The following is a 27873-nucleotide window of genomic DNA, read 5'->3' as shown; positions in this document are numbered from 1 at the left end:
TTGAGGAAAGCCCTGCGTGCCTCCGCCCGCGACCCAGGCGCGCTGCAAGGCGCAGGCGCGGGGAGGGGTTGGGGGGAGGAGGGAAAGCGGCGAGTAAGATGGAAGATGAGGAGGTCGCTGAGAGCTGGGAGGAGGCGGCAGACAGCGGGGTAAGGAGGAGCTGCCGCCCCGTGGCAGGGCCGGGCGGACCCGGCGTGAGGGAAGCCTCCGGGGAGCGGGTCTGGGGGGACTTTTCCCCCAGGAAGGGTCTCACATACCGGGCCGGAGGAAGAAGAGAGGCTCCCTGTCCCGGAGCGCCGTGAAGGCCTCTTAAAGGGGCCGCGTTCCATTTCTCCCTCTACCTTTGCGGGGTGCCTCTCCGTCCAGCGGTGTGCGCGTTGCTTAGGGCGCCCCACCCTCTACCCCGGGCCACTCTCTTTGGTCTCCGCACCCCAGGAACCATTTTAAAGTTCGTGTGCTCTGTCTGCTGAAGGAGGGTCTCGGGCGGCGTGCCTGACTCTGAGGAAGAGCGGGAGGAGGCCCCAGACAGCGGGGAGCAAGCAACCATGTGTCCTCTGGGACCACTAGGCGCTGAACCGAAATCCCCCGCCGCTATCTGCCTTCCGCCTCCGTGGGCGAACCTGGATTTTTTTCTTTTTCTTTTTTTTCCTCTCAGTTTTACTCCGAGAGCCCGAGGCAGTTGGTTTCCTGGGGATCTCAGCAGAGCTCCCCTAAACTCAGCTAGCATCCGCTCTTTCCCGACACCCACCCCAAAGATCTGCGTAATGGGGAGGATCTCGGAGTAGGTTCGCCTGGGTGGAGGGAAGGGAGGAAGGGTGTGATTTGTAAGATAGCCCCATGCCTGCGAGGAGAAGGGGAGATTACCGATCGGAATGATTGGGAGTTTTTGCTTGCCTCCAAAAGTTACAGGGGGAAAAAATTAGCTCAAGTAGGAACTCATTTACTAGGTTGGTGATGAATGTGGTAATTTCAGAGTTTGAGGTTTGACGGTAATCCTCCTGGAGACGGAAACGTCTCTCTGGTGGGTGACCATGTGTCCGCGCCTGTGCCGTGCTGGGCTCCGGTGACATGCATCGCAAAAGCTTGTGTTTGAGGAGTCGTACACACGCCAGGGTAGGAAGAAGCTGGGTCTGTCTGAGCCTGGCACTTCGGATCAGTGCAGCAGCGGGTGTATCTTCACAGGAATGTTGAAACTTGGCTTCGAAGATTTTTCCGCTGGTTCAGCATTTCTTGAAAGATTGGTGATGTTTCCCCACTTAACATAATCGAGTATTTGAAGGAGTGCGTGATTCAGAGATTGTTTAGTAGTTTTAAGATACCCTTCCAGCTTGAATCAAAAAAGCTACAGGGTTTTTGTTTTTTGTTTTTTGGCTGTAGCCCTGGCTGCCCTGGAACTCACCATATAAACCAGGCTGTCCTTGAATTCACAAAGGTCTGCCTGCTTCTGCCTCCCCGAGTGCTGAGATTAAAGATGTGGGCCTCCACACCCAGCAAGTTAAAGGGTTTTATAGAGAGCAACAGGTGTCATTTGGATATTTACTCATTCCACAAATATTTTTGAGTGTGTGCTATATGTTAGGAAGTGTGCACAGTAGTGACTTGGCCAGAAGATGCCCAGTTTCCGGTAGAGGCATTTATGGACTGCTGCTAGGGTGAGTCACTCAGACACCCTCGTGTCACCCCTGCATAAAAAAATAAAAGAAAAAGAAAAACCTTGTTTTTTTTTTTCTAATTACATTTGTTTGTTTGTTTGAGACAGGGTTTTAAAACCCTGGTCTTTGCAGGTTTCATGTAGCCCTGACTATTGTGAAACTTGTTGCTCTGTAGACTATACTAACCTGGAACTCAGAGATCCATCCGCTTTGGCTTCCCAAGTGCTGTGATTAAAGGCATGCGGCATGATTATATGTATCTTTTTATTTAGTTTCGAAATAAATTGCCTGGAAACTGCTCTGCTTTTCTAGACAGGAAATTGAGGTTTGGGGATTTGACTCCAAGACCAATTTTAAAACGGACTTCCTTTGCTACCATTTTGCTACCTTTTTACCTTGAAAAGACTTGAGTTTGTCTTTATCTGTTTCTTTTATTTATTTCTTTTTATTTTTCCATGTTGTTCATCAGATCCCCTGGCTACATATATGCTGAACACAGACTCTTGAGTTGCTCCCCTGTCCTCTGGGCTTTTTGTTTTGTTTTTAAGGCGGGGTCTCACTGTGTTGTCCTGGCTGGCCTGGAACTTACTCTGTAGACCAGGCTGATCTGCCTGCCCTGCTTTGACTTCCTGAGAGGAGTGCTGGGATCCAGGTGTGTGCCACTCCTAGCGTTCTTCTTTTTCAATTGAGAAAGTGAGCTGTGCATGCTGTGGTCAGGAGTGTGTAGGTGCGGGAAGATGCCAGATGTCGTCGGGTCCCCTGGCCATTGTGAGCCACTTGATGGGGAGTGCTGGGAGTGAAACTCCAGTCTTCTGCAAGAGCAGCAAGCACTCCCTAAGCCCTGGGAGCGGCTCTCCAGCCATAGGCTTTCATTTTTAATGTTTGCTTTGTTTTTGAGACAGTGTCTTAGTTACTGTCCTTTCATTGTGAAGTGATACACCGTGAGGAAGGCAACTCTTAATTTAAAGTTTCAGAGGGTTCTTGACCATCATGGCAGGGGGCGTATGGCAGGCAGGCATGGTGCTGGACCTAAGAGCTTAACGTTCTGATCCTGAGGCACCTGGCAGAGAACAGGACACTGACTCAAAGGCCAGACCCCCTAGTCCTTCCCAAACAGTTTCATAGACTGGGGCAAATTATTCAAACCTAGGAGTCTAGGGGGCCATTCTCATTCAAACTGCCACATAAGGTTTCAGTGTGTAGTTCTGACTGTCCTGGAATCCACTGCCTAGATCTGGTTATCCTTAAACTCTCAGAGATCCACCTGTCTTTGCCTCCCAAGTGCCAGGCTTCAGGTGTTCATTTGAATGTTTGTTTGTCTGCAAGCGTCAGCCTTTCACACTGTAGCTCAGGCTGGCTCAAATGCAAAAGAATAGTCCCGACTCAGCCTTCTGTATTTCTAAAGCTGGATTACAGGCGTCTACCCCACCTGGCCTCTGAAGTCGGTCGTGAATTTGATTCCCTTAATGTGCACCTTTGGAGGAGGAGGCTGAGGAGGAGTGAAGCATGTCCACATCACCACATCCACTCGACTCTCCATAGTTTCAGATGCAGGCAGTTGCTGGCATAAAAATGCTTAGTTGCAGGTTACCTGGTCTCCCTACTGGTAATGAGTTTTGAATATGCCCAGTCTTCAAAAACGAAAAAAGCAAAACAAACAAGTAGAAGAAAACTTGGGTGGAAGCGGAGAGAAGATTATCAAATGGGGGGCGGGGGCTGGAGAGATGGCTCAGAGGTTAAGAGCACTGGCTGCTCTTGTAGAGGTCCTGAGTTTAATTCCCAGCAACCACATGGTGGCTCACAACCATCTGTAATGAGATCTGGTGCCCTCCTCGCGTGCGGGCACACATAGAGGCAGAATGTTGTATACATAATAAATAAATAAATCTTTTAAAAAATTATCAAATGGGGGGCTGGAGAGATGGCTCAGAGGTTAAGAGCACTGACTGCTCTTCCAGAGGTCCTGAGTTCAATTCCCAGCAACCACATGGTGGCTCACAGCCATCTATAGTGAGACCTGGCGCCCCCTTCTGGCATGCGGGCACACATGGAAGGAATGTTGTACACATAATAAGTAAATAAATCTTAAAAGTCAAATGGGAGTTGGCTGATTGTAAAATTGAATGACCAGACTCCGTGGATCCAGAAGTGCCGTTATCCTTGGGATCGCTGCCTTCTAACTCTACGAAGCTGGGTCATGTCAGAATGTCTTTCCATGTCAGGATCTGAAGTCATTTTTTTCCCTTCTTGAGTGTCTTTTCCCCAGTATAGAGTGGTCGTTCCACTGAGGAAGGGTCAGCCTGAATCGCCTTGGGTATTCTGTAAACAAGCTGCTGCTCGTCTGTGGGTGCTTCCCTTCTGTGCAGTTGCTCCTTTGGGTGTTTCTTCAGAAGGATCACAGCCACACGCTAAAGACAGTTCAGAGAGTGCAACGTGCCTTTCCCCAAAGAAATGCTTCTTTAAAAACGTTCCCGGTGGGGAGGTGAAATGGAGAAGCGAGTCACTGTTGGTTCAGACCCTGTTGATATAGGGAGTTCCCTGAGGATAACCAGGCCTTTCCCATGCTAAGCACAGGCACTGCCCCTGCCATATACCTTCTCCCCTGCTTCAAATTTTGAATTGAATCCTCTATCTTCAGCAAAACTCAAATGGCAATGAGAGTGGTTTGTAATTGGAAGGCATCTTCCTGCTCCAGAAACTAGATCAGCAATTGTTCTTCTAGACAGTTTCTCTCCCCGACTGTCCTGAAACTCACTATGTAGATCGGGCTGACTTCGAACTCACAAAGATCCACCTGCCTCTGCTGAGATTAAAGGCATGCACCATCATGCCTAGCCTCGTTTCTGATGGTTTGAAACTAGTTTATATACACCAATTGTTTAAACAAAAGAAATCTATAAAACATGGCCAAACTAATCTTGTTGGTGATGAGCCCTTCAGCTAGAATAAGGTATAGAATAAGGATAGATGAAGTTAGGTTTGTAGTTATAAAGTATTGTCAGCCTCTCATTTCCCTATGTCCCTAAGATTTCCTTTGTAGTTTTTTTTCTTTTTCAAATTAAGCAGCTAATGGGAAGAAAATGTATCTTTTTTTCATACTTATTTATTATGGGAGTTGGGCTTGTATGTGGAGGTCAGAAAACGGCTTGCAGGAGTTGGTTCCCCTTCCACCATGTGGCTTCCCAGGGCTGAACTCAGGTATTGAGTGCCTTTACCACTGTACAGTCTTCTTTTTTAAAAGTAGGGTCTTTGTGGCGCCCTTAAACTTAAGGTCCTCCTGCCGCTAGGATTATAAATATGTACCTCCACTCAAGCTCTTCCACCCCCTTTTAATTGGCTGTACTAAGAATGAAACCCAGGGCCTCATGTGTGCCGGCAGAGGCTCTACTGCTGAGCTCAGTTCCAAGCCCAAGAAAATGTCTTGTGCAAGTTAAAGGATAACTAGGTCACTGGTCTTCCGGATTGAGAATTCAGATGTATGTTTACTTTACACCCGAGTGAGCCAGTCATCCGGACATTGCCCCATCAGTGATGCTTGGTAGTGTGAAAGCCCATAAGAAAGTGTCCATGGAGGCTGGTTGGTGGTGGCACATGCCTCTAATCCCAGCATTGGGGAGGCAGAGACAGGTGCGTCTCTACAGAATGAGTTCCAGGACAGTCTCCAAAGCTACAGAGAAACCCTGTCTTGAAAAACCCAAAAAGAAAAAAAAAAAGAACAACAAGAAGAACAAAAAAGAAAAACCCATCCATGAACATATCAGTGTGCATTGGGCACTATGGCCTTGTCCAGTGAGAGAACAACAACGCTTTGTAGAAGCACAAATGGGGTGCAGAGAAGGTCTTGTGTGGGAGCTTATGCTGTCGTGGACTTTGAAAGACCAAGAGCCAGGAAGCTGGCATCATGAGTTTGAGGCCAGCCTGGGTAACACAGGGAGATTGTCTCAGGAAAAAAGAGGAACAATAAATAAAAGAAGATTTGAAGGCTGAGCTGAGCGGAGCCGTCCTGTCTGGTCCCTGGGCAGGTGGTAGTGTGGCCAGTGCATACATAGATGAGGCCGTGTGGGGAGAGCTGGGAACACTGCAAGTATTTCCTCTGGCTGGAGGCACTAAGGTTGGCAGGGCTCAGTGGAAAAAGATGGAGCCAGAGAGGCTTGCAGGGGTGCTTTGAACTTGCTTCTGGGAGCTGCAACTTTGTCCGCAAAGCAGTGGAAACTTTTAAATAGTGCCTCCCTGCTCCCCTTCCTTTAGCAGAGGCAAGATGTAGTTGGATTTTCATTTAAGAAATTAAATCTTTACCTTTGGAGGAGTGGCCATGTTCTGCAAGGCGTGGCTGTTGTCACTTTTGAATGTGTGCAGTTGACTGTATAGCGGGCACAAAACGACAGATGAGTTAGTTTGGGGCTCTCTGGTACCAGTTCCCTTCTGTTTATTTTTTCGGTAAAGAGGACACCCAGGTCTGCCAAATCTGAAGGCTTCTCAGCAGTTCCTCGTCTGAGTCCTGGGACCTGCAGTGATTGCTCTCAGAAGGGCTTTTCTGCAGATCTTTTGGTCAGTATAGTCATGATGGCTGTGAGGTGGCTGTCCCTGAACTCTGGAGAGAGATCTGCTTTCCCGGCCTCAGAGAAAGGAGGGTAATGAGCTTTTCAGCAGTGGCTCCCTGCCCTTTTCACTGGAGCTGCACGAGGGGCCTGTTCTCAGCGTGCTCTGGGCACTCAGGGAGCTGCCATGCAGGCCTTGCCTTCTGCAGGAGAGAATCGTGGTTCTGTAAAGCTATTGGTGAAACCCTGCAAGAAAATGTTGCTATTGTGGAGATGTAGTGACGCAGACGTGTTCTTGGGGCCAGACCTCTTAACGGTCCCTTCATCTCCTCTAGAGGACATTGGTTACCCTGAATGAACATCGGTCCCTCGCTGGGCCAGGTAGCTGGCCTCCACAATGTACAGTGTGTTTTCTTAATGTTTCCCTCACTGACATAACAATAACATAGATTATTTATTTCTCCTGTTGAAGACAGAGACAGACTTGTTGGTTCCTAGGAGGAAGTTGTGTTTAAATACTTTACCTGCCTGTGGCCAAAGTACAGAATTTTTTTCTTGTTTTTCAGGACAGGGTTTCTCTGCATAACTTGCTCTGTAGAACAGGCTGGCCTTAAACTCACAGAGATCCACCTGCCTCTGCCTCCCAAGGGCTGGGATTAAAGGTGTGCTTCACCACTGCCGGCCAAAGTACACAGTACACAGTTTTTAAAAAATCAATTTATTATTTCTTTTTGTGGTGCTAAGGATTGAATTGAGAGCCTTGTACATAGTAGGCATAAGTAGCACTGGCTTACAGCCGCAGCCCTCTGCTGTTTTTAGGTAGTGCTGTGGTGACTGGGGAGAGCTCTGCCAGGCAGCCATCAGAAGCACTCTTAGTAACTCCAGAAATGTCCATACATGAATAGTTTGAACTGTGTTACGCTCTGACACATGGCTTCCTAACATCTTATTCTTGCAGGATGTTGATCCAAACATTAAAATTAAAAAAACAGACACCACAGGAATTATGCCTTTGGGGGAGGGGAATTAGGCTGTTTTCTTATAAAACCCAGGACCACCAGCCCAAGGATGGCCTCACCTACAATGGGCTGGGCCCTCGCCCATCAGTCACTAATTAGGAAAATGCCTTACAGCTGGATCTTCTGGAGGCCCTTTCTCCGCTGAGGCTCCCTTCTCTCTGACTTTAGCTTGTGACATAAAACCAGCCAGGACACAAAGCAATGATGACCCTCCTGCTGTCAGTTCTTTTTTGCACGGCTGACTGGTGAACAGAACTATCACCCAGATCCTACAGCCCCTTTGTGGAAGGGTCTGTGAGACAGTAGAGTTAGTGCTCGCTAGGCCTTTGTGGTCCTAGTCACTGACCTGTCACTGACCTCCGAGGTCAAAGAGAAGAAACTGGGTGGTGGGTTTGGTCCTGAGTCCTGTTGAGATTGTTAGCATTTGCTTGTCACCAGGTGGTTCATCGATAAAGTGCTTTAGCTAGCTCTGTTGTTGAGTTCTTAGAGGCCCCTCCCCCACATGGCCTTGACCTGCTTCTTAACAGGGTTGCCCTTGAGTTGAACGCTCAGAGCCCATTTTAACACCCAAAATGTGACTGCCTGAGAGGTACTGGCTGGTGGAAATTGTAAACAAAACACTCCTTCCTTTATTTTGTCTCACTGTGGGCCCACGTGGGCCCCTGCCTTGACTTCCCTTTCTTCATCTGGCTTGAGATAACTTGTTGGCCAGGTGAAAGATTATAAATACTTTTTGCTCAGGATTATTGGGCTTGATTGCCTTCACTTGGGTCCTGGTTGCTCTCCTCTCCTGGAGTCCCCTCTTTGTGTGTCTCATGATCCATTTGTGTTCTCTTCTGCCTGCTGAGTGTCACTGATTGATTCAAGCTAGACTGATAGGAGCACCCTTGGGTGTTCAAATAAAATTGGAGGTGGTGTCATAGTTGCTTGATTAGTCCTCCAAAGCCTGCCCACTTGGGAGTTTCCTTGGGAGAAGTGGCAAGGTGTCTTCATGAGGAAGAATGGTTGCTTCCCTACTTCTTCCGCGTGTGGCCTTAGAAACCGAGGGCTTCATGCCAGGTCTGGTTCTGGGGCAGCTGCTTCCTGCCTCTCAACTTCATCCTGGTTTGTAAAACCTGATTGCTGGATTGGACCCAGGGCCGGTGAAGGCTGGGGTGAGAGCTGTGCTCCCTGTGGGTGTTACAGTCACTGCCCTCCAGCCACTGGCAGCACAGTCTGAGGGCTCCCAGGTCCTAAGCCTGCCCAGGGGTCTCTCTGGCTTGCGGTCTCTGAGGACTAATATTCTGTTTCTTCTCTACAAGTCTTGTTGCTCAGTGCTGTGTGAAAACCAAACTGGTAAAAGAATTAAAATAAACAAATAAATGAAGCCTCACAGAGCGGAGTGCTGTAGACTTTGCCCTGTTTTATTTGCCCTGCACAAATTCCCTCCCACACTGAGACTGATGAAGTGTCCAAAGTCAAACATTCCTTTGTGTCAGGGCTGCAGTTTTCACTTTCTGAGGCCCTCTCTGCTGGGGTCTTTTTAAATTTCTGGGTCTGGTTTCTGCTGAAGAACTGTTTCCTTTGTAGCCTGCCTGACTGACCATGAAGTCATCCTGCCCTTGTTGGGAAACCTGGATTCGTTTGAACCTGGCCTGCCTGGGTATAAAAACTGGTTGATTCCATCACCAGTTGTGTGTCATTTGTCAAGTCGCCACTTGAGGGTGCACAAGGCTGGTTACACCCCATGGTTGTGGCAGGGATTGGAGATGGTGACCTGGGAAGGTGCCGTGTTAGAGGATACAGATCCTGCTATCCCACCAAGGGCTGCATACACACAAGTCCACATACTCAGTGGAGGGTACAAGTCTCACTCTTGCTTAACCCGTGTTCTGCCTCTGAACTGCACCCCAGCCAACCTTAGCTCCAGTTTGAATGTGTGTAATCACCTCCTTGGACACTGATAAGCCCAGCTGAGATCCTGGCTTTAGTCATGCTGGAACTGTGGTTGTTCCAGCAGAACAGAATTGGTTCTTTTCCATCTGTAGAGTTGGGACAGGTCTAAAATTGCTCCATCAGGACTATTAACAAATTGGTGTGTCGGGCATTGTGTTAGGCTCTTGGGCCAAGTGTGGTGCATGAAGCGTCTGCTCTCAGAGCTCTGCTGGGTGAGATGGCTGGTGTATGCTTCATAAACACTCAGCAGGGGCACAGAGAGTAGTGATGCCTGGGCAGAGTGCAGTATAAACCTGGGGTTGAGAGGCCAAAGGTGAGAGAACTGTGGGGTGTCTGCACCTGGATCTCGAGTTTTGGGAGGCTGGGGCAGGAGTGCTTTCAGTTCCAGGGACAGGTGGGTCTCTTAAGTTTGAGGCCTTGGTCTACGTAGTGAGTTCCAGCCAAGGCTATGTAGAAAGACCCTGTCTCAAAGAATAAAAACCAAACCCAAAAATACCAGAACAGAGTAAAAAATAATACTTCAGTGCACGGATAGCTATGCAAACCTACCAGGGCATTTCAGGAGGGAACACTGAGTGCGTGGGCCTTGGGATGGATTGGAATTGTTTTTGCCTGCTGAACAGTGGAGGCCAGTATGGTGGCTAGATGGGGAGGGAAGGTGGCCTGTGAGGCTGGAGTCGCTGGGAGCCGGGTTTGGTGGAAATAGTAGATGGTATTGCTGTACAGTAGGGAACCATGGTCGGTTTTAAGTCTCACTCTGGCTGCTATGGGGAATACAGATGGAATGGGCAAGAACCAGGGGATGTTGGTGATTTGGATTGTCATTGGGAAGAAACTTTAGTATGTATTTTGAAAACAGAACTGATCCTGAGCTGTTTAAGTGGCCTGTAAACAGGAATTAGCGTCTTTGGCCTGAACTGCTGAGATGGTACATGAAGCAGGCTGGGGTGGTCCCACAGTCATGGGTTGTTACTTCTTAAAGTCTGAGCCGATCTGACACTAGATATATATCAGTGTTCGTAAAACTGTGAACCTATACAAGGTTTGGACAGTATAGTCAGGTGCTGTGGTACATGTCTGTAATCCCAGCACTTGGGAGGCTGAGGCAGAGGATTACTGTGAGTTTGAGATAGGGCCTACCTACAAGCAAGGCCCTATCTCCAAGGAAACCAACCCAGGGCCAATGGAATGGCTCAGTGAGTTGAGGCACTTTCTGCCACACCTTGCAAATTGAGTTTGATCCCCAGGACACAACATGGTAGAGGGTGTAAGATAAATAAGCATAGAAAGAAAGGGAGGCTGGAGAGATGGCTTAGTGGTTGAAGCGCTGGCTGTTCTTCCAGAGGACCTGGAACCCAACACCCACATGGCAGCTCACAACTGTCTATTATTCCAACTCCAAGGGATCTGAAACCTTCATACCAATCACTTAAAGTTAAATAAGTTATTTAAAAGAAAAGAAAAGAAAGGCTGAACATAGAAACGGGCTTCTAATCCACACGTGGGAGGCAGATGCAGGTGGATCTCTGAGTTCGAGGCCAGCCTGGTCTATATATGAGTTCCAAGACAGCCAAAGCTACATAGTGAGACCTGTCTTGAAACAAACAAACAAACAATAAATAAAAGAAACCAAACCTTTGTACTGAGACTGTCTTATTCTGATCATAAAACCATGTCCAGAAGAAGGTGTCACGTGAGCCACAAAGTGCTTCCTTCCTTCTTTCAGTATTTTGAGATAGAGTCTCTATTATATACCTTTAGTTGTCCTGGAACTTACTAAGTAGACCAGGTTATCATTAAACTCACAGGAATGCACCTGCCTTTGCTTCCTGAGTGCTGGAATTAAAGGTGTGTGTTATCTTACCTGGCGTGTTTAATTTTATTTTAAGATAGGCTCATCATATAGCCCTGGCTGGCCTAGATCTTACAGAGCTCCATCTACCACAACCAGGCTAATGTTTTAAATTTTACTCAATGTATCAGAGTGGTATTATTCCATCATGCACTCCATATTAAAGATTTTTAAATATGGAGCTAGAGCGATGGCCCAGTGGTTAAGAACTCTTGTTGCTTTTGCATAGGACCTGGGTTCTATTCCCAGCATCTGTGTGGTGGTTTACAACACCCTGTAACTCCAGTTCCAGGGGATCCTATGCTGTCTCCTGGCCTCCACAGTCAGCAAGCACACAGATGGTAGAGCATACATACTCACACATAAAATACAATAAATAAAATTAATTTTTTTATATTTATTTATTTATTATGTATGCAATATTCTGTCTGTATGTATGCCTGAAGGCCAGAAGAGGGCACCGGATCTCATTATAGATGGTTGTGAGCCACCATGTGGTTGCTGGGAATTGAACTCAGGACCTTTGGAAGAACAGACAATGCTCTTAACCTCTGAGCCATCTCTCCAGCCCCTAAAATTAATTTTTTAATCATTAAAAGATTATAACTGCTATTTTGCACTCTAAAGTGAGAGGGAACTCTGGTGTACACTTGGCACTTGCAGCTTGAGATGCACAACTAGAGCTAGTGTGGGGATAAAGGGTGTCCCGAGGGCTCCCCAGGGTCTCTCAGTGCAGACACCCTGAGCGCTGAGTGCTTGGCGGGAAGGAGGTTTTGGGGAACCTTTCCCTGACAGGTAATACCAACCTGTCCAGAGGCGCCACCCTTTGAGAAGCGTCTTTTTTTCTTTCTTTCCTGCTATTAATCTTTTCATCCTCCTTTCCCCTGCCTCCCCCCTCCCCCTTGCTTTTATCTGTTCCACACTTCCTGAATTGTACAGCAGTATGGCTGGCTCTCCGTGCTCTGGTCTTGCACAATACTGCTCACACAGCACACAGCTTCTGTGGCCTGCTCACCTCTGGCCCCCAAGCTGAGGACATCTATCAAACCATGCTTTCCAACTCTCTCCCCTCATTTGAGAAGGAGAAGCACGAAGACCCCGACTGACAAAGCCTAGGCTTCCTCAGAGGGAGTCAGAGCCAGATCCTGTGCCCTGTGGTGACCCACTTAATTAAAGTGGAATGTTTTCCCTCACTGTGGGAGTAACAAAGGGAGGGGTGTTTCGTGGGAAGTGGAACGGAAAATAGGCTTACCCAAATCTGTACTGTGAGTGCCTGTGGCCTCAGCCTCTCAGAGAACATTTCTCTCAACCCCTCAAGTTTTTGGCTTTTTGTTGTGAACTTTAACTTAGCCTGTACATAGTTGGATTTTTTTTCAGGTTTGCTTTTATAATTTTTAAAGGCATGAAAAGCACATATAGTAGTGTTTATAATGATTTAGACTATCTTGGACATTTGCTTAATTTTTGAACCTGAATTTTGGGTGCTTCCCCAAGGATGGGGGGTGGTTCCAGTAGTAGAATGAGCAGGGACAGCTAGCCCAGTCAATCCGAGCCAGTGTCTCTGCTCCTGGCCGACATATAAAACTGCAGGACTGAAGCACAGGCACAGAAATGGGCTCTGTGGGCCGCACATCTGGACTAGAGATGACCCTTTAAAGGTGCAGGACCTTCTGACTGTTCTGTCGTAGACAGAATGGTTCTCCTTATGAAGTTGTTGGAACAGTCTTACCTGTAGCCCATGCTGGCCTCAGTTTCAAAGTAATCCTCCTGCCTTAGGCTCTCAAAAGCTGGGAAAACACACCATACTTGTCTTATCTTCTGAATTTCTTTGCTTTGTCCCTAAGTGAAATTGAGACCCTCAGGAAGAGCCAGGATCCTTCCCAAGTTTATGGGAACCATGAGGCGCCTTAGCCAGGACCACAACTCTACTGGGTCATGACACTGGCCACCCTGAACCAAGGACATGGCTACCAATGTCTGTTGTGGGCCCAGAAGTAGCTATATAGACCAGACTGGCACACAGAGGTCTGCCTGCCTTGCCTCTATTTCTCCAGTTCTGGGATTAAAGGTGTGCCAGGTGACAATGGGCCAGCCCTGTGATGTCTTCTTTGCATTTCTCCCGACACATACGCTTGTACTGGTCCTGGTCAGTTTGGAGACTTACCTGCTGTCCACCCAGCTCTGGAACATACTCACTTTCAGGAAACTCACGGTCAGTGGTCATTCCTTGAGTGTGAGAGAAAAGCCAGAAACTGACAAAGATGGGTAGAAGTTACCTGAGGAAAGTTACTGACTGCATTGCCAATAAAAAGGGGCATTTTCTAATCTAGAGCCAAAACCTCATTGAAAGCAGCTTGCTACTCTTAAGGGTTAGGTTGGTTGGTTGCAGTAGTCACCAAAGAAGTCATGTTAGCTGCTATGGTGGGATGAGAGGGCTCACCATCTTCTCCTTTGGCTGGATACCGTGGCAGGGGTGGGGAGCTGGCAACAGCAGTTTAAGCCCCAGAAAGGACAAGTTACTCCCTCCCACTCTTGCAGAGTTCCTGGGGAGTATTTGGGCATGTTCTTCTGTGGGCATGGCTGGTTTAACTCTGTCCCTCAGGGCTTCGCTACCCCTGAATGAACTGATGAAACATTTCCTGACCTTTCCTGTTGAGACAGGACAGCTGCAGTAGTACTGTCTGCTGCTCTTCACACAGAGGCCCCAAATAGCCCGACTCCTGTCCTCTGCCCTTCCTCCTTCCTCTCGCCTTCTCACCTTACTGAGTTCTGTCTCATCCACCTTTTAATGTGGTGGTGGGGTTTTTTTTTTGTTGTTGTTGTTGTTTTGGGGGGGGGTTTCGAGACAGGGTTTTTCTGTAGCTTTGGAGCCTGTCCTGGAACTAAGTCTTATAGCCCAGACTGGCCTCGAACTCACAGAGATCCCCCTGCCTCTGCTCCCCTAGTAGAAAAACCTGACTGGCTTTTGGTTTTTTAAAGATTTTGTCTGCATGTATGTCTGTGTACCAGAAGAAAGCATTGGATCCCATGGGATTATAGTTATAGATGGTTCTGAGCTGTCATGTGGGTGCTGGGAATTGAATCTATGACCGGAAGAGCAGTCAGTGCTCTTAACCTCTGAGCTATCTCTCCAGCCCCATTTTTTTTTCTTCTTTACATGACAGGGTTTCTTCTGTATACCTCTCGTTGTCCTGTAACTTGTTCTGTAGACCAGGCTGGCCTTGAACTCACAGAGATCCTCCTGCCGCTGCCTCCCAAGTGCTGAGATTGAAGGCATGTGCTACTACCACCCAGCTCCAGCCCCATTTTTGAAAGATTTATTTTATTATTTGTATGCATATATTGTGTCCGAGTATGTACACGTGCAAGCAGGGGCCAACCAAGGCCAAAAGAGAGCTTCAGATCCCCTGGAGCTAGAGTTACAGACAGTAAGCCACCTGGTATGGGTGCTAGAGCTCGGGTCTCCGCAAGAGCAGCAAGCACTTTTAACTACCAAGCAAGCAGTCTCTCCAGCCTGCTGTTAATTTTTTGTGATGCAGTCTTGCCATGGAGCCCAGACTGGCTGGAAACTTGTGGCAATACTTTCTCATTCTCCCAAGTGCTGGAATTACAGGTATATGCATGCCATCATGTCTGGCCAACATCTTTGTGTGTGTGTGGTGTAAGTCTGGTGACTTACCTGTGTGTGCAAATTTGGAGGTCAAGCTGGGACGTGATGACGCGCGCATTTAATCCCAGCACTCAGGAGGTAGAGGCACGCGGATCTGTGAGTTCAAGGACAGCCTGGTCTACAAAGTGATTTGCAGGACAGCCAAGGCTACACAGAGAGACCTGTCTCGGGGTGGGGTGGGGATTGGAGGCTAGAGGTTGACTTTATCAATCTCCCCCTCATTCATACATTTGTGTGTGTGTGCGCGTGTGACGGGGTCACTCATTAATCTTAGTTCATCATTTCAGCTAGGCTAGCTAACCAGCAAGCGCCATCAAGCTCCTAGGACCTGATCACCTCCACCCACAGGACTGGGGTATAGGCTTGTACGGTGTGCCCAGCTTTTACTTGGGTGCTAGGGATCAGAACTCAGGTCCTCAATTTACCCATTGAGTCATCTCTCCAGCTCATTGTTTTTGTTTTATTTTTTATTTTCTGATTTAGTGCCTCACTCTGTGGCCCAGGTTGACTTGGAGCTCACTATGTGATCTAGACTGATGTCTAACTTATGGTGAACCTCCAGCCTCAGCCTTTCAAGTGCTAGTGTCTCAGGCATAAGCCACCATCCCTGGCTCTATCCACCTCTGAATGTCATAGGAACAAACCTTCTGTGTAATTGGCCTTGCCTTTCACACATACCCCTGCCCTTTTTGTCTTCCCTGTTCCCACACAGGTTATAACAGTTTTGTAAAAGTAGGCTGGGACTGGGGAGGCAGTTCAGCGGGTAAAGGCTCACTGCTGTGATGCCTGACCCACATGGTAGGAGAGAACCAGCTCCTGAAAGATAGCCTCTGCCTTTCAGACATGCACCATGACAAGTACATTCACACCGTCAGTGTTAAACTTTAAAAATCTATTTATTGAGACAGGGTCTTACTGTATAAATAGCCTTGGGTTCCTGGAACTAAAAGTGTGTGCCAAGCTTATTATATGTGTGTGTATAGGTATTCTGTCTGTGTATGTGTTTGTACAAATGTGTGCAAGACCAGAAGAAAACGTTAGATTTCCTGGGACTGTAGATACAGACAGTTGAGACCTGTTGTATGGGTGCTGGGATTTGAACCTGGGCACTCAGGAAGAGCAATCAGTGTTCTAACAGCAGAATCATCGTTTCTTCAGCCTCTCTTCTGGCTTCTGCATGCAGTATACATAGATGCATGCAGGCAAAACATGTAAAAGTTTTTTTTTTTTTCAAATAAGAAAGTAGTCTATTTGAGGCCCTTCCTTGCTCTTCCCCTCCTCCAGAATGAGCTCTTCCCCTCCTCCAGAATGAGCTCTTCCCCATCATACCCCTGCTTTCCACCACAGCTTCCTGCCGGAGGCTCTACAGTCCACACACTGAGGGGAAGGGCATCAACAGCAGTGAAGCTGAACTTTCCTTCCCGTGGGTTCACTAGGAACTGCTGGTGTCTGCGTTCATTCACCTGGAGGTGTAGACACTCCTTTACCTGCCAAAACACCACCCCTCCTCCCATGGTTCCTCTTTTTCTGGCTTTGGGATTCTTCAGACCAAGAATAGCCTGCCTGTGTTATTGTCATTTTTGTTTTTCTTTTGAGACCAGTTTGCTCTGTGCAGGCTGGAGTCCTTCTGGATTCATTCTGCCTTATGAAGTCTTTTGCTTTATCTATAAGTGAAGTCGGGACCCCTAAGGAAGAGCCAGAATTCCACCCTGCCTTAGTCTCCTTGCTCTGGGATCACAGTGTTCACATGGTATAGCCCAGTGGAGCTGGGTCGGGTTTAGAAGCTGATCTTTTTTACATGGAGTTGGACCCACTTAGGAGAGGCACATTACACCCAGAGAATACTCAGCTGCCCATGGAGTATTTATGCCCCCCTTTGCCCCGTGTCCACTCAGAACAAAGTCATGGCTTCAGTGTTTATTGTCCTAGCCATGGGATTCGGTAACACCATCAAGACTCTGGGCATCTTTGTAAAAAATAAAATAATAATGGTAATTTGATCCTTATTTGAGACTGGAATCTCCAAGCTGATGCTTCCCTGTATGACACAGCAGTGTAGGCCTGTGTGGTTCCTGGAGGAGATTTCTATTTTCCTTGAAAATAGAAAAGTCTGTCCTGTGAGAGGGTGTAACTGAGCTCAGTTTCTCAGAACAAGCCTGGGAGCAAATGCCCAGAGCTGTGTACCTGGTGCTGGCAGAGAGGTCTCCCTCTGCTCACTGTCTGAGCACTCTGCCAGTGGCCAGCTCCGCTTCACCGGAGTTGCTTGGCTTTGGGTCTCATTCTGTGTCTGATGGGAGACCTTCCTCCGCTTTTGTAAAGCGACCCTGCCTGCAGGATGGCTGGCATGGCAGTTGTAGTTTTGTTTTGTTTTTTTTAATATGGAACGCTTCACGAATTTGCGTGTCATCCTTGTGCAGGGGCCATGCTAATCTTCTCTGTATCGTTCCAATTTTAGTATATGTGCTGCCGAAGCGAGCACGGCAGTTGTAGTTTTTGCAGTGCCAGTGGTGTGGCTTGGGAAGGTGACAGGATCAAATCTTAAGGTTTTCCCAGTAGTTCATCTCAGTGTCGGGTGTTACTTTCAAGAAACAGTAAAACAGCGTGCCACATTTATTTGCTGGGCGTGACTGGCTGGGGACAGAGGCATATTTACTCAGGTGTGTCTTCACGAAGGACTTCTTTCTGCCCTGCACCACGCGCAGGTCGTGGGAAGATGGTTATTCCAGTAGCCCTAGAGAAGGAAGCACAGACTCTGTGGATCAGGGCAGTTCTCTATCTGTCCTCTGACCTTTGTGGGCATAGGAAAGTGAGAATCCACACAATGAATCGATGAATAGTTTCCCCTGTAAAAATCATGACTTGGAAACTTCTGAAAATAGCACAAAACACACCCTGTCTTGTCAGCCAAACCTTGGCAGTGGCCTGTCCCTGTCTTTAGCTGGGGCCAATGTTATATTTGTTTTTTAAGATTTATTTACTGGGCTGGAGAGATGGCTCAGCAGTTAAGAGCATTGCCTGCTCTTCCAAAGGTCCTGAGTTCAATTCCCAGCAACCACATGGTGGCTCACAACCATCTGTAATGAGGTCTAGTGTCCTTTTCTGGCCTGCAGGCATACACCCAGACAGAACATTGTATACATAATAAATAAATAAATATTAAAAAAAGGGGGGGAGCTGGAGAGATGGCTCAGAGGTTAAGAGCATTGCCTGCTCTTTCAAAGCTCCTGAGTTCAATTCCCAGCAACCACATGGTGGCTCACAACCATCTGTAATGGGGTCTGGTGCCCTCTTCTCGCCTGCAGGCATATACACAGACACAATACATAATAAATAAATAAATATTAAAAAAAAGATTTATTTACTGTGAATACAGTGTTCTGCCTGAATGGATTCCACCAGAAGAGGGCACCATATCTCATTATAGATGGTTGTGAGCCACCACGTGGTTGCTGGGAATTGAACTCATGACCTCTGGAAGGACAGCCAGTGCTCTTAACCTCTGAACGCTCTCTCCAGCCCCAGAACCAATGATTTAGAAGGCTTTTGCCCTAGGTATGTCCCTTTATATATAAAACTTAGCTCCTTCCTTGACTGGAGCAGGTGCTGGATTTAAATTCCGTTTGAAAGTATTTGAATTTCACAGATGCGAAAACTATATTAGTTGGAGAAGCTGGAATCAGCAGTGGGGAACTTAATAGAGGGCTTAGGACTGGAGAGATGACTCAGAGTTCAAATCCCAGCACTCGAATTAGGCAGCTCATAAACATCTGTAACTCTCGTTACCAGGAACCTGACATCTTCTGGACTCCGGGGTACCGCACAGGCCAACACATACACTCAGACACACCTGCACACTCACAAATAAAGAGGTTGCTGTGTAAGACATTGCATTTGCTCTTGAAATGGCACTGCATTAGAGTAAATTCCTAGAATTAATACCGTTCTAGCAGGAGCTGTGCTTGGTAGAGAATCTGGGTATCTGTCAAGAGCATTCTGTGTCTTTTCTGTGCATTGACTGTAGTTCAGCTGTGTTCTGGCCTTTCCAGGTGCCCCAGAGACTTGACGGTGCCTCCCAAGCACAGTATATTGTGTTGCCAAAAATGAGTGATAATGTTTGTACTTGAATCTAGCTTCTGATAGTAGAATTTTGTATTGTTTGTAAGAGATACAAATTAGGAAAGATGAAAAGAACCTTTTAGAAAACACCATTAAAGAAAGTTGGCTTGATTGTAGGACTCAACCAGTGGATTGAGCACCAGAGTCACTTCAAGACTAACAGCTGTTCAGTTTGCTGATTCTCCTCATAGACAATAATTAGGTAAATCACTGATAGATAGAGCTGGCTAGCTTGAACTGCCTCCTTCCTTGTAGAACACAGCAGGTCCCTTCCTGAGGAATTGTCACTGTAGTTGTGGTTTGGAATGTGGCCTTTGAACTCCTTATCCCCTGCCCCCACACCCTCAGCCTCTACTTCCTTAGTGCTGGGTTTGTGGGTGAGTGCCGAGACACTGGTGTCTTAGAAACAGGGTCTCCAGCCTGAGCACCATTGACTTTGGAAGCTGTTCCTCACCTGGAGGCTGCCCTGTATTGCAGGACACTTAGCAGTACCACAGTCTCTACCCAGTAGCAGCCCCCACCTCACCCACCTGCCATAGTCACAACCAAAAATGTCTTGACCTTGCCAGATGCCTCTTAGGCAGAATCACCTGTGGCTGAGAGCCCTCTCCAGCAAATACTGCTGAGCACATAGCTCCTTCCCTCCAGGAACTGGTCCTCACAAAGTGAGACACAAAGCCTGCCTCCACGTCACATGCAGGCACCTGGAATCCCTGATGCTCAGTACAGAGGGCCCCCGGGCTGAGGTCCTAAATGTGTGGGGTAATGGTCTCTGCTCATCCTTTGTCTGCAGTGCTGGCTTTGTGGTAATTAGGTTCTGTGAGAAGTCTCCCTCTGATTCCCCCTCAGATTCCCTGGGTCCACTTTGGGGACAAACAGCAGGATTATCTCCTATCCCCTTTCCCTCAGTGCTGGCCGCAGATTGCTTGTGTCAGTACAAACTAGATTTTGAGCTGGTTGACACTGTGGCTGTGAAGGGCTGTAAAAGGGAAAGTCAACCCCAGGAGTAGGTGCTCAGTGCACCAGGGGGATAGGAAGACTGCAGGGAGAGGAGGCACCTGGGTTGTGCAGGCTGAATAGGGCATACAGGGGCTGAGGATGCTGCAGGCAAGTGGGGCAGCTCATTGGGTTCTGAGGACTGATAGCTCAGTCCTGTTCTAGTGAAAAAGAGGAACAGGAGATTAGAGGTAGGGGAGAGGCAGAATTCAGATATGGTCCTTGAGCAGTTGAGTGGGGACAAGACTTGGCTAGGTAGGTGTGGAGTGACTCTGAAGGACAGTCCAGGAGAGGGGCTGGAGGCTATGCAGAGAACCCAGCCTAATGGTGAGATCCAGAACTGTTGTGTGGTCATGGGGCTAAGGGGAGATGGATCTGCAGAGGGAACCTGGTCCCCAAACCTCAGGTCTAGTAGGAAGGCACAGCCATGTCCCTGGCTAGAGAGAGGACATTGCCCTTAGCTTGGAAAAATAGAGAAGGTTTTATTTGAGAGAGATTTTTTTCCACTTTTATATACATTTTTTTCCTCTAGGAAATAGACAGACGGTTGGAAAAAAAACTGAAGATCACACAAAAGGAGAGGTAAGGCTGATGTCTGGCGTGAAGGCTCATGCTCTCTGCCACTGGAGAGCTGGGCAGGCAGTGTTCCCCAGCAGGCTGATAACTTTAGAAGGTTAGGCTCCTGGGCACTACCTCTTCAATCCCAGTAGAAGACCAGGACCCTGGATTGAGGCTTTGGGATGAGGCTAGGTGGGCTCTGTGTGAGGTCATCTCATTGACAGCGGCAAGGTGACAAGTTGCAAGGTTTGGTTTTAGCTGTGACTGGCCCGTGACTCTGAGGTGGGGTGAGTTGTTTTTCCCTCTGGACATCGGTATCTTCTGTAATGAAGAATTTGGACAGATGGCTTCTCTGTGGCCTTTGGCGTGCAGTTTAGGCTGTTATGAGGTGTCTTGGAAGGGAAGATTCTTGGAAATTCTTGCAAGACCTTTAATAATTGCTCTCTCACATCCATCCGTGCAGCATGGAAAATGGGTTTCAGAGTGGGTACTGGGCTTAGGTAACAGGGACAAGCAACAGAGTAGAACCAGCTACGTCATTCCCCCAGGGGATTCTGGGAGGCCCCTGCCCCACACTGGCTTTCCAGACTCCCTGCTGTTGTGATGAGACTGCTGGCTCCTTTCCTTTTCCCAGGAGCTGCTTCCTATGGTCATTGTTCCTTGCTGCTCCCACCCCTCCAGGACCTTTCCACTCGACTCAGAGCACTAGCTTCTACCCTTCCTGACAACCCAGGCTCTGGCGAAGGTCTCAGTGGTTGTGACAGGTCTGGGGTGGCCTGGTGGCTGGTGTGTTAATCTTGCCTTGCTCCAGTTCTCATCTGTGGCATCTGTTCCCTCCCTCCCTCCCTGTGTTGTTGGCCTCTTTGTGTTTGGGGAATTTCACCTCTGCTTGTGGCCACCTGGCATTGATGTGCACATCCACTAACCTTGGACAATGCTTTTCTTTTGAGCATTTGCCAAGCACTGTTTCTAGGACCGGCCTTTGCCCTAGCCCCGCCGCTGCCCATCAGAACAGAGAGCCCTAGTAAGGGAGATTTCTCTGTTCAAAGGCTCTTGTGTGGAGGTGACTTGCTTGTCTGGTGCAGCCTGTCTCTGAGAGGCACAGGTCACTGGCCAGAAGGCAGAGAAAGTTTGATAAATGTCTTGCTTGTTGCCAGATAGGGTGGCATAGCAGGTGCCTATATATTGTCTTATTTTGAGCACACGCTGTAGGAGACCTGGACGGAGGGGCTCCCAGCTCACTAGCCTCTCATTCTCTGGTCTGTGTAGGGAAGCTGGGGTTTTCATCAAAGTCGTTGGATTTTGGGTATGGAATGTTTGGTGTCAAGGGCCAAACGGTGCTTGCTGGGCCTGTTGTGCGCATAGAGAGGAAGTCCTAGGACACAAGGTGGTGAACTGGCCCCTGCAGAGTTAGATCTGTGGAGCAGGTTCTGTGCCCTGCAGAGCTAGTGGCAAGGTGACGCTTGAGGAGTGGGAGTGCAGTCGTGGTCCTGGGCCGTGACTAGTTAGAAGGAGGACAGTGGTGAGGAGGGTGTGGGCTTGGATGGGCCTTCTGGTCCTTGTGGGGTTTGTGAAGTTGTGTTTGCTCTTTGTCAGCAGGAAATCCAAATCTCCTCCCAAAGTGCCCATTGTGATTCAAGACGATAGCCTTCCCACGGGGCCCCCTCCACAGATCCGCATCCTCAAGAGGCCCACCAGCAACGGTGTGCTCAGCAGCCCCAACTCCACCAGCAGGCCAGCCCTTCCTGTCAAGTCCCTAGCGCAGCGGGAGGCAGAGTACGCAGAGGCCAGGAGACGGATCTTGGGCAGTGCCAGCCCTGAGGAGGAGCAGGAGAAACCCATCCTTGACAGGTGAGTGTGGCTGCCAGCAGTGGCAGGGCAATGGGAGGCATAGGTAGAGTGTACCCCACACCAACCTGCAGGGTACCTTTATGTGGGTTCTGGGAATCCAACTGAGGTCCTCGGCTTGAGAGGCAAGTACTGTATTAGCAAAGCTCTCTTCAGCCAAGGGGTACTGTAGGGTGTTAAGTGGTTGGCTGATGGGCCCCCTCCACAGCTACAGGCGCCAGGAAGCAGGCTGCACAGGGAACAGAGGATGGGCTTTGACTTGGGCTTTGTCAGCCGCACTCTTTACAGCTACTTCACCTGATGTCTGGTCTGAGAAGTAGGGTAATGGTCATACCTGTCTTGCCAGCCAGCCATTGGGTACATACTTACCAGTGAGCAGATGGCCATTAAGGTGCCAAGTTCTGCCCAGGACCCCAGAAAAGTTCAGTGTTTAGGTGCTGGGTCTCCAGCAGACCCGTGTGAGTTTTTGCTAAAATTTTAATATTTCACTTATGTCTTTTTATTATTATTTTAGATTTGTATTATGTGTGTTTCTTTCTGATAACATAATATTTGTTAAAAATGCCTCTGGAACTGGATGGTGGTAGTGCTTAATCCCAGCACTGGAGAGGCAGAGGCTGGAGGATCTTTATGAGTTTGAGGCCAAGCTGCTTTACAGAGTGAGTTCCAGATCATCCAAAGCTAGAGAGAAACTCTGTCTCAAAAAAAGAGGCAATCAAAAAAACCCAAAAACCTGCCTTAGGAGGCTGAAGACACACGGCTTAGTCAGTCTTAGAGTGCTTGCCACACAAGCATTGGGAACCTCAGTTTGGATCCCCAGTACCTACATGAAAGCTGGGCACAGGCTGCTGAGGTGGCTCAGCAGCTAAGGGCACAGGGTGCCAAGCCTGGCTGCCTGAGTCCAGTTTCTGGAACCTTCCCACCACCTGCCGGGTGTTCTCTGGCCTCCGTACTCAGGCTTTGGGGTGCACGTGGGCACCCGTGTACATGCACGCGGTTCAAAATGGTTTTTAAAAAGGAAATTGAAGGTTGAGGAAAATACCAGATGTCACAGAAGTGCACACGGGGACACACAAAAGCCTGTTTTTGAGAAAGGGTCTCCTGTAGCTCAGGCTAGCCTCAGACTCACTACTGTATAAAGGATAACCTTAAATGCTGGTCCTTCTTTCTCTACCTCCATACCGCTGGGATTCCAGGCATGTACCACCTCACCTGGTTTACATAGAACTGGAATCAAACCTAGGCCTGTATACATGCTAGGCAAGCACTCTGCTAAGACACAGATCCAGCCCATACTTTTTGTATGTCTCTTTTGAGACAGTTTTTCCCTGTAGCCTAGGCTGACCTGACAGTCGTCCTGTCTCAACCTCCCCGGAGGTAGGGGTACAAACACACCACACCAGACTGTTCTTTCTTTTTTCCCCAGTGTTGGGGACTGCATGGTTGGCCTCAAAGCCGGTTAGGCAGGCAGCCTGCCTCCGAGCCTGGCCCTAGTCCTCTTCCCTGAGGCTGTCTTTGGCTTGCTATTCTGGGCTTGGACAGTTGATTGAGTTCCTTGTCTATCCCTGCTTGGTGATGTTTTGGTTGGTTTTTGGCTTTTTGAAACCAGGTTCTCACACATGCTAGCGTAGAATTCAGTGTAGCCCAGCCAGCATTGCACTCTGGGTGGTCCTTCAGCCTCCCTAGCACTGTTACAGGCGTGTGTCACCATGTCCAGTGCTGTTTGTCTTGAAGGAACCTCCGTTCTGTTTTCTCCTCTTAGTCTGCACCTGTCTGGAGTGGGAAAAGTCCATTTCCTTCTGTCTTCTCTAGTACTAGGAGTCAGCAGCTAGCCTCGTGGTTTGGAGGGAAGCAGGAGGCAGACAGGTGGGTGCCAGTTCACTCCTGAGTGCACAGCTAGGGGCCCAACACTGGAGCAGTCTGTTAGCTCTGAGGGAGAAGTGCTGCCATAGCCACTCCTCCCTCCATGGGATCGGGTGCACACCCTCCCTCAGCTCACAAATGAGAAGGGGGCAGTGCTGTAACTGCTAGGAGTTAACACAGACCATGGACCATTCCCTCCTTCCCACAGGAGCTGCCAAAGTAGCAGCCTTGGCATCTCCAGTTGGCTGCTAACCCCAACCTCTGTCGTGGGTTGATTTTTTTTTTTCTTTTTAAGGTTTGGGGACTTCAGGCTGGGATGGGGCTCAGTTGGCATTAGTGCTATAAGACAAGCATGAGGACCCCAGCCTGAATCCCCAGCACCCACATAAAAGCCAAGCAAAGCTACAAGTGGGTGGGGCAGAGGGGTGTGAAGGGGTTAAAAGGATCCCTGGAGCTCATTGACCAGCCAACCTAGTCAGTGAGTTCCAGATTCAGTGACTTGAAGAATAAGATAGAGAGCAGGGGAGGAGGACACTTGACAATATTTGGCCAGACATAAACACTTGTGCATACATGTCCCCACACTCAACAAACAACACACACAAAACAATTATTTGAGCATTTTTTATATCCTCAAGGGCTTCTTCCTCTTATCTTCTTTTAGGCCAACCAGGATCTCCCAACCCGAAGACAGCAGGCAGCCCAGTAATGTGATCAGACAGCCTTTGGGTCCTGATGGGTCACAAGGCTTCAAACAGCGCAGATAAATGCAGGCAAGAAAGGATGCCGCTGCCGCCACCATCGCCTCCTGGATTGTCTGCCATGGGTCGCACTGCCGTGGCAGACGTCTGGACTTGAGCAGAGGGAACGACCTGACTTACTTGCACTGTGATCCCCCTTGCTCCGCCCACTGTGACCTTGAACCCCATGCACTGTGACCTCTGCCTCCCCCCCTTCCCACTGTGATTGGCATGTTGACAAGGGCTGTCCTAAGTCAATAGAAAGGGAAAGGGTGGGGATTAGGGGAGGATTGGGGGAACCTACCAAGGACTCAGAGTAGAGGGTCAGACAGTGCCACTTGGCCACTTGGGGTAAAGCCAGTGCCAGCAATAACAGTTTATCATGCTCATTAATTTGGGATTTCAAAAGACAAATGAAAACTCCCCCACCCACCCCAAGTGCATGTCGCCATCACTTAAAAGGAAGTTCTATTGAAAATATCCTTTCCTTTTTTTTTCTTCCTATTTTTGTTTATTATACAAATATCTGATTTGCAAGAAAAAGTGCATGGAAGGGGTTTTAGCAGTTTAATGAATTTTTAATTGAGAAGGGTAGTTTGGTAGTCACTTGAGGATGTTTCTAGGAAATTTGCTAGAAACATTAACCAATAGGATTTTGGTGAGCTTAGCTTCTGTATTCCTACTGCCGCCCAGAAAAGGCGGGGCTCTGGAGCCCCCAGTAGATGAGCACTGTGCCTATATTGCCTTCCTCCAGCTAAGTCCCAACTAAGTTACCTAGAGACAGTTCAGAGAGCCTGGGGGAGGCGCCAGCCCCACCTCTAGTATTGTGGGAGATGGGGAAAGTGACAGACTTCCCCTTCCCATACCCCTCAGGGTGGCTCCCTACCAGCCAGGCTTGCTGTGTCTAGAGGCGGACAGGACAGGGAGTGTTGGGGAGGAGACACACTCTGGGCTCAGAATCAGGCAGTGGTGGCACTTGTCCAGTGCTTGCTGTCAGCACAAGCCCAGGGGAGCCTGACTCAGAACTCCAGGCCATCCCTTCCAGCAAGACTGGAGAGCTTAAGGATATGTGGCGTGCCACATCTGTGATGGCCCTGGCTCAGAAACTGGTACGTTTCCCCAGTGAAACGAATACCACAGGAGTAGAACGGTTGGAGAAGGGTTGGGGAAAGAGAACTTGCATTGCAGAGGCAGATAGATGGTTGACAGGCCTCTCAGAGGCTTCGACTGCCCTTTCCCTTAGAATGAGGCTGGTATGAAGGCCATTTCTGTCCCCAAGCCTGGAGATTTGCTTTGGTTCCTGATAGGGAGAGGCTTGAGAGGGCAGCTGTGTCCATTGGGTGCTCTCAGGCTTCGCAGTCTTTCCTGGGCCCTTCGCCTTATCCCTCAGCCAGCCTGACGGCCTCCCCTCTCCTGGCCAGCACACAGGTTTGGGAGTGGGTGGCGTGGGGTGGGATTAGGGCAGCTATGGTGGTTAAAGTGATGAGCTGAGTTTTGCAGGATCCTACCACCTTTGGGTCCCCTGGCTTATGCCCCTTACGCCCACAACATCCTCCCCTTGGGAAGAATCTCTTCCGTAGCATGGCCATAGACCTGCCTGAAACCAGGGGCCTTCTGCAAGCCAGCTGGAGCAGAGCCTCAGGAGGAGGGCTGGCAACCCCCTTAAATGCAAGTAGGGAGTTGGCTGCTAGCTCATAGACTAGGGCCCACCCACAGGGGCTAGTGGTTTCTGGTTGGAGGACAGACTGTCCTTTGGAGAAGGGTGCAGAAACCCTGCTTGCCCCACCCCTCTAGTAGGAGCTAAGGGCAGCTGGCGTCTGCATATTGAGAGCTTGTGGGAGTGGCTCTCCCGTCTCACTCTGGCCAAAGAAGGCCCTGCCCATAGTGTACTTGTGCCTGCCCACCAGCAGTCTTGCACTTGACCTCCTAGATGGAGAGGTGGCTGGCACAACGAGAGAAAGAAGGAAAGAAAGGAAGAAAGGAAAACAGATGTGTTGGGGGAGGTGGGAGGGCATGGGAAACCGTTTGGATTGTGTGTGTGTGTGTTTGTGGGTTTATTTTTTCACTGTGTGTGTGTGATTTATTAATTTTGGTTTTTTTTTCATTTTTTGTTTTTTTTGTTGTTTTTTTTTTCATTTTTTGTAGTTGTCTATAACTCCATAAGTGCTTTTCTTTTTTTTCTTCCTTTCTGTCTCTAAGTAAGTTGCAGGCTTTGGCTTGGAAATCCCCAGGGGGATGAGGGGCAGGAACCTGAGGCTGCTGCCCCTTTGTTTGCCTTCATGGTACTGTCCCTTCCCCCAGCTCTTCCTGGACCCAACGAGCCAGGCCTCAGCCCTTCCAGCTAACCGCTTCCCATGAGCCACTACTCTGATGTCAGCCTATAACCAAAGGAGCTGGGGGTCCAGGTCTGGTGACCAGCCCTTCTCAGTCCCCTCAATCAGGGTGCTCCCCACCTGCAGGCAGGAGGCAACACCCTATCTGCTGCCATCAGCCCCTTCCAGAGCCCACCTGTCCCGCCCAGCCCTGTCCTGCCCTGCCATACCCTGCTCTGCCCCATCTTGGGGTGCTCTGCTCAGGGATGGGCCGGCAGGGCTGTATCCAGTCTCCCTGGTGAGCAGAGACTCAAGAAAACCTCTGGGGTCCTGCTTCTGGTCATATGACCCCAGGGGGGACCCTTGGGCATCTGTACAGAAGGGACTGGGAGGGAGGGCCGCACCCTGCAGTCTCGCTCTGCTGGTGTAGCAGGCTGCTCCCCACCCTAACCCCCACCGCGGGCTCCTGAGTCGGCAGATTAAGCATTTTATAAATTGTATTTTAAATACATGTTTTAAACTTGTCAGGCATTTGTCCTCTTTTCTGGCTTCCTATCTCGAACTGTGGTTGCTTGTCCAGCCCTGAGGGGGGGTTCCTGTTCCTGCAGAGGTCGGCTGCTTCCTAAGGCTGAGGCTTTCTGGTGTACTTGGCTTAAGTCCATCACTGTAGGACTCCCAACTCTTGAGTGGGGAGATGGGCACTGCAGTAGGAAGCCCCCCCTCCCCGAGACAGTTTCAATGAGTCCTGCCTAGATTCTGACCTGGGGGCGGGGG

At 49.0% G+C, this 27873-nt stretch overlaps 1 protein-coding gene and 1 non-coding gene across 3 annotated transcripts; one reads left to right on the top strand and one right to left on the bottom strand.

The window, feature by feature from the left end:
* Positions 1–69: 69 nt before the first annotated feature.
* Szrd1 (SUZ RNA binding domain containing 1) lies at positions 70–27626 on the top strand. 2 transcript variants are annotated; one of them, XM_075944810.1, is made up of 4 exons: positions 70–149; positions 20311–20360; positions 21933–22187; positions 24712–27626. In XM_075944810.1, the coding sequence occupies exons 1-4, from the start codon at positions 99–101 to the stop codon at positions 24812–24814; spliced, it is 459 nt and encodes a 152-aa protein (XP_075800925.1). In that variant the 5' UTR covers positions 70–98; the 3' UTR covers positions 24815–27626. The 2 variants fall into 2 exon arrangements, with proteins under 2 accessions (XP_075800925.1, XP_075800926.1); XM_075944811.1 differs by having other exon boundaries at positions 76–149; positions 21936–22187.
* LOC142834550 (U6 spliceosomal RNA) lies at positions 17039–17145 on the bottom strand. The gene has a single exon (XR_012907633.1). It is a non-coding gene; the product is annotated as a U6 spliceosomal RNA (small nuclear RNA).
* Positions 27627–27873: the final 247 nt, after the last annotated feature.

Source organism: Microtus pennsylvanicus, chromosome 13 (genome assembly GCF_037038515.1).
Source record: "Microtus pennsylvanicus isolate mMicPen1 chromosome 13, mMicPen1.hap1, whole genome shotgun sequence".
Lineage (NCBI taxonomy): Eukaryota > Metazoa > Chordata > Mammalia > Rodentia > Cricetidae > Microtus > Microtus pennsylvanicus.
Note: the sequence above shows the minus strand (reverse complement) of the source record. Positions and strands in the feature narration are given on the sequence as shown.

What these genes read in the sequence shown, in the direction of transcription:
- Szrd1 (XM_075944810.1), top strand. Translation starts at nt 99, where the DNA reads ATGGAAGATGAGGAGGTCGCTGAGAGCTGGGAGGAGGCGGCAGACAGC. An exon ending in AGGAGGCGGCAGACAGCGGG is followed by an intron (nt 150 to 20,310) that starts GTAAGGAGGAGC and finishes TTTTTCCTCTAG; the next exon opens with GAAATAGACAGACGGTTGGA. An exon ending in AAGATCACACAAAAGGAGAG is followed by an intron (nt 20,361 to 21,932) that starts GTAAGGCTGATG and finishes GCTCTTTGTCAG; the next exon opens with CAGGAAATCCAAATCTCCTC.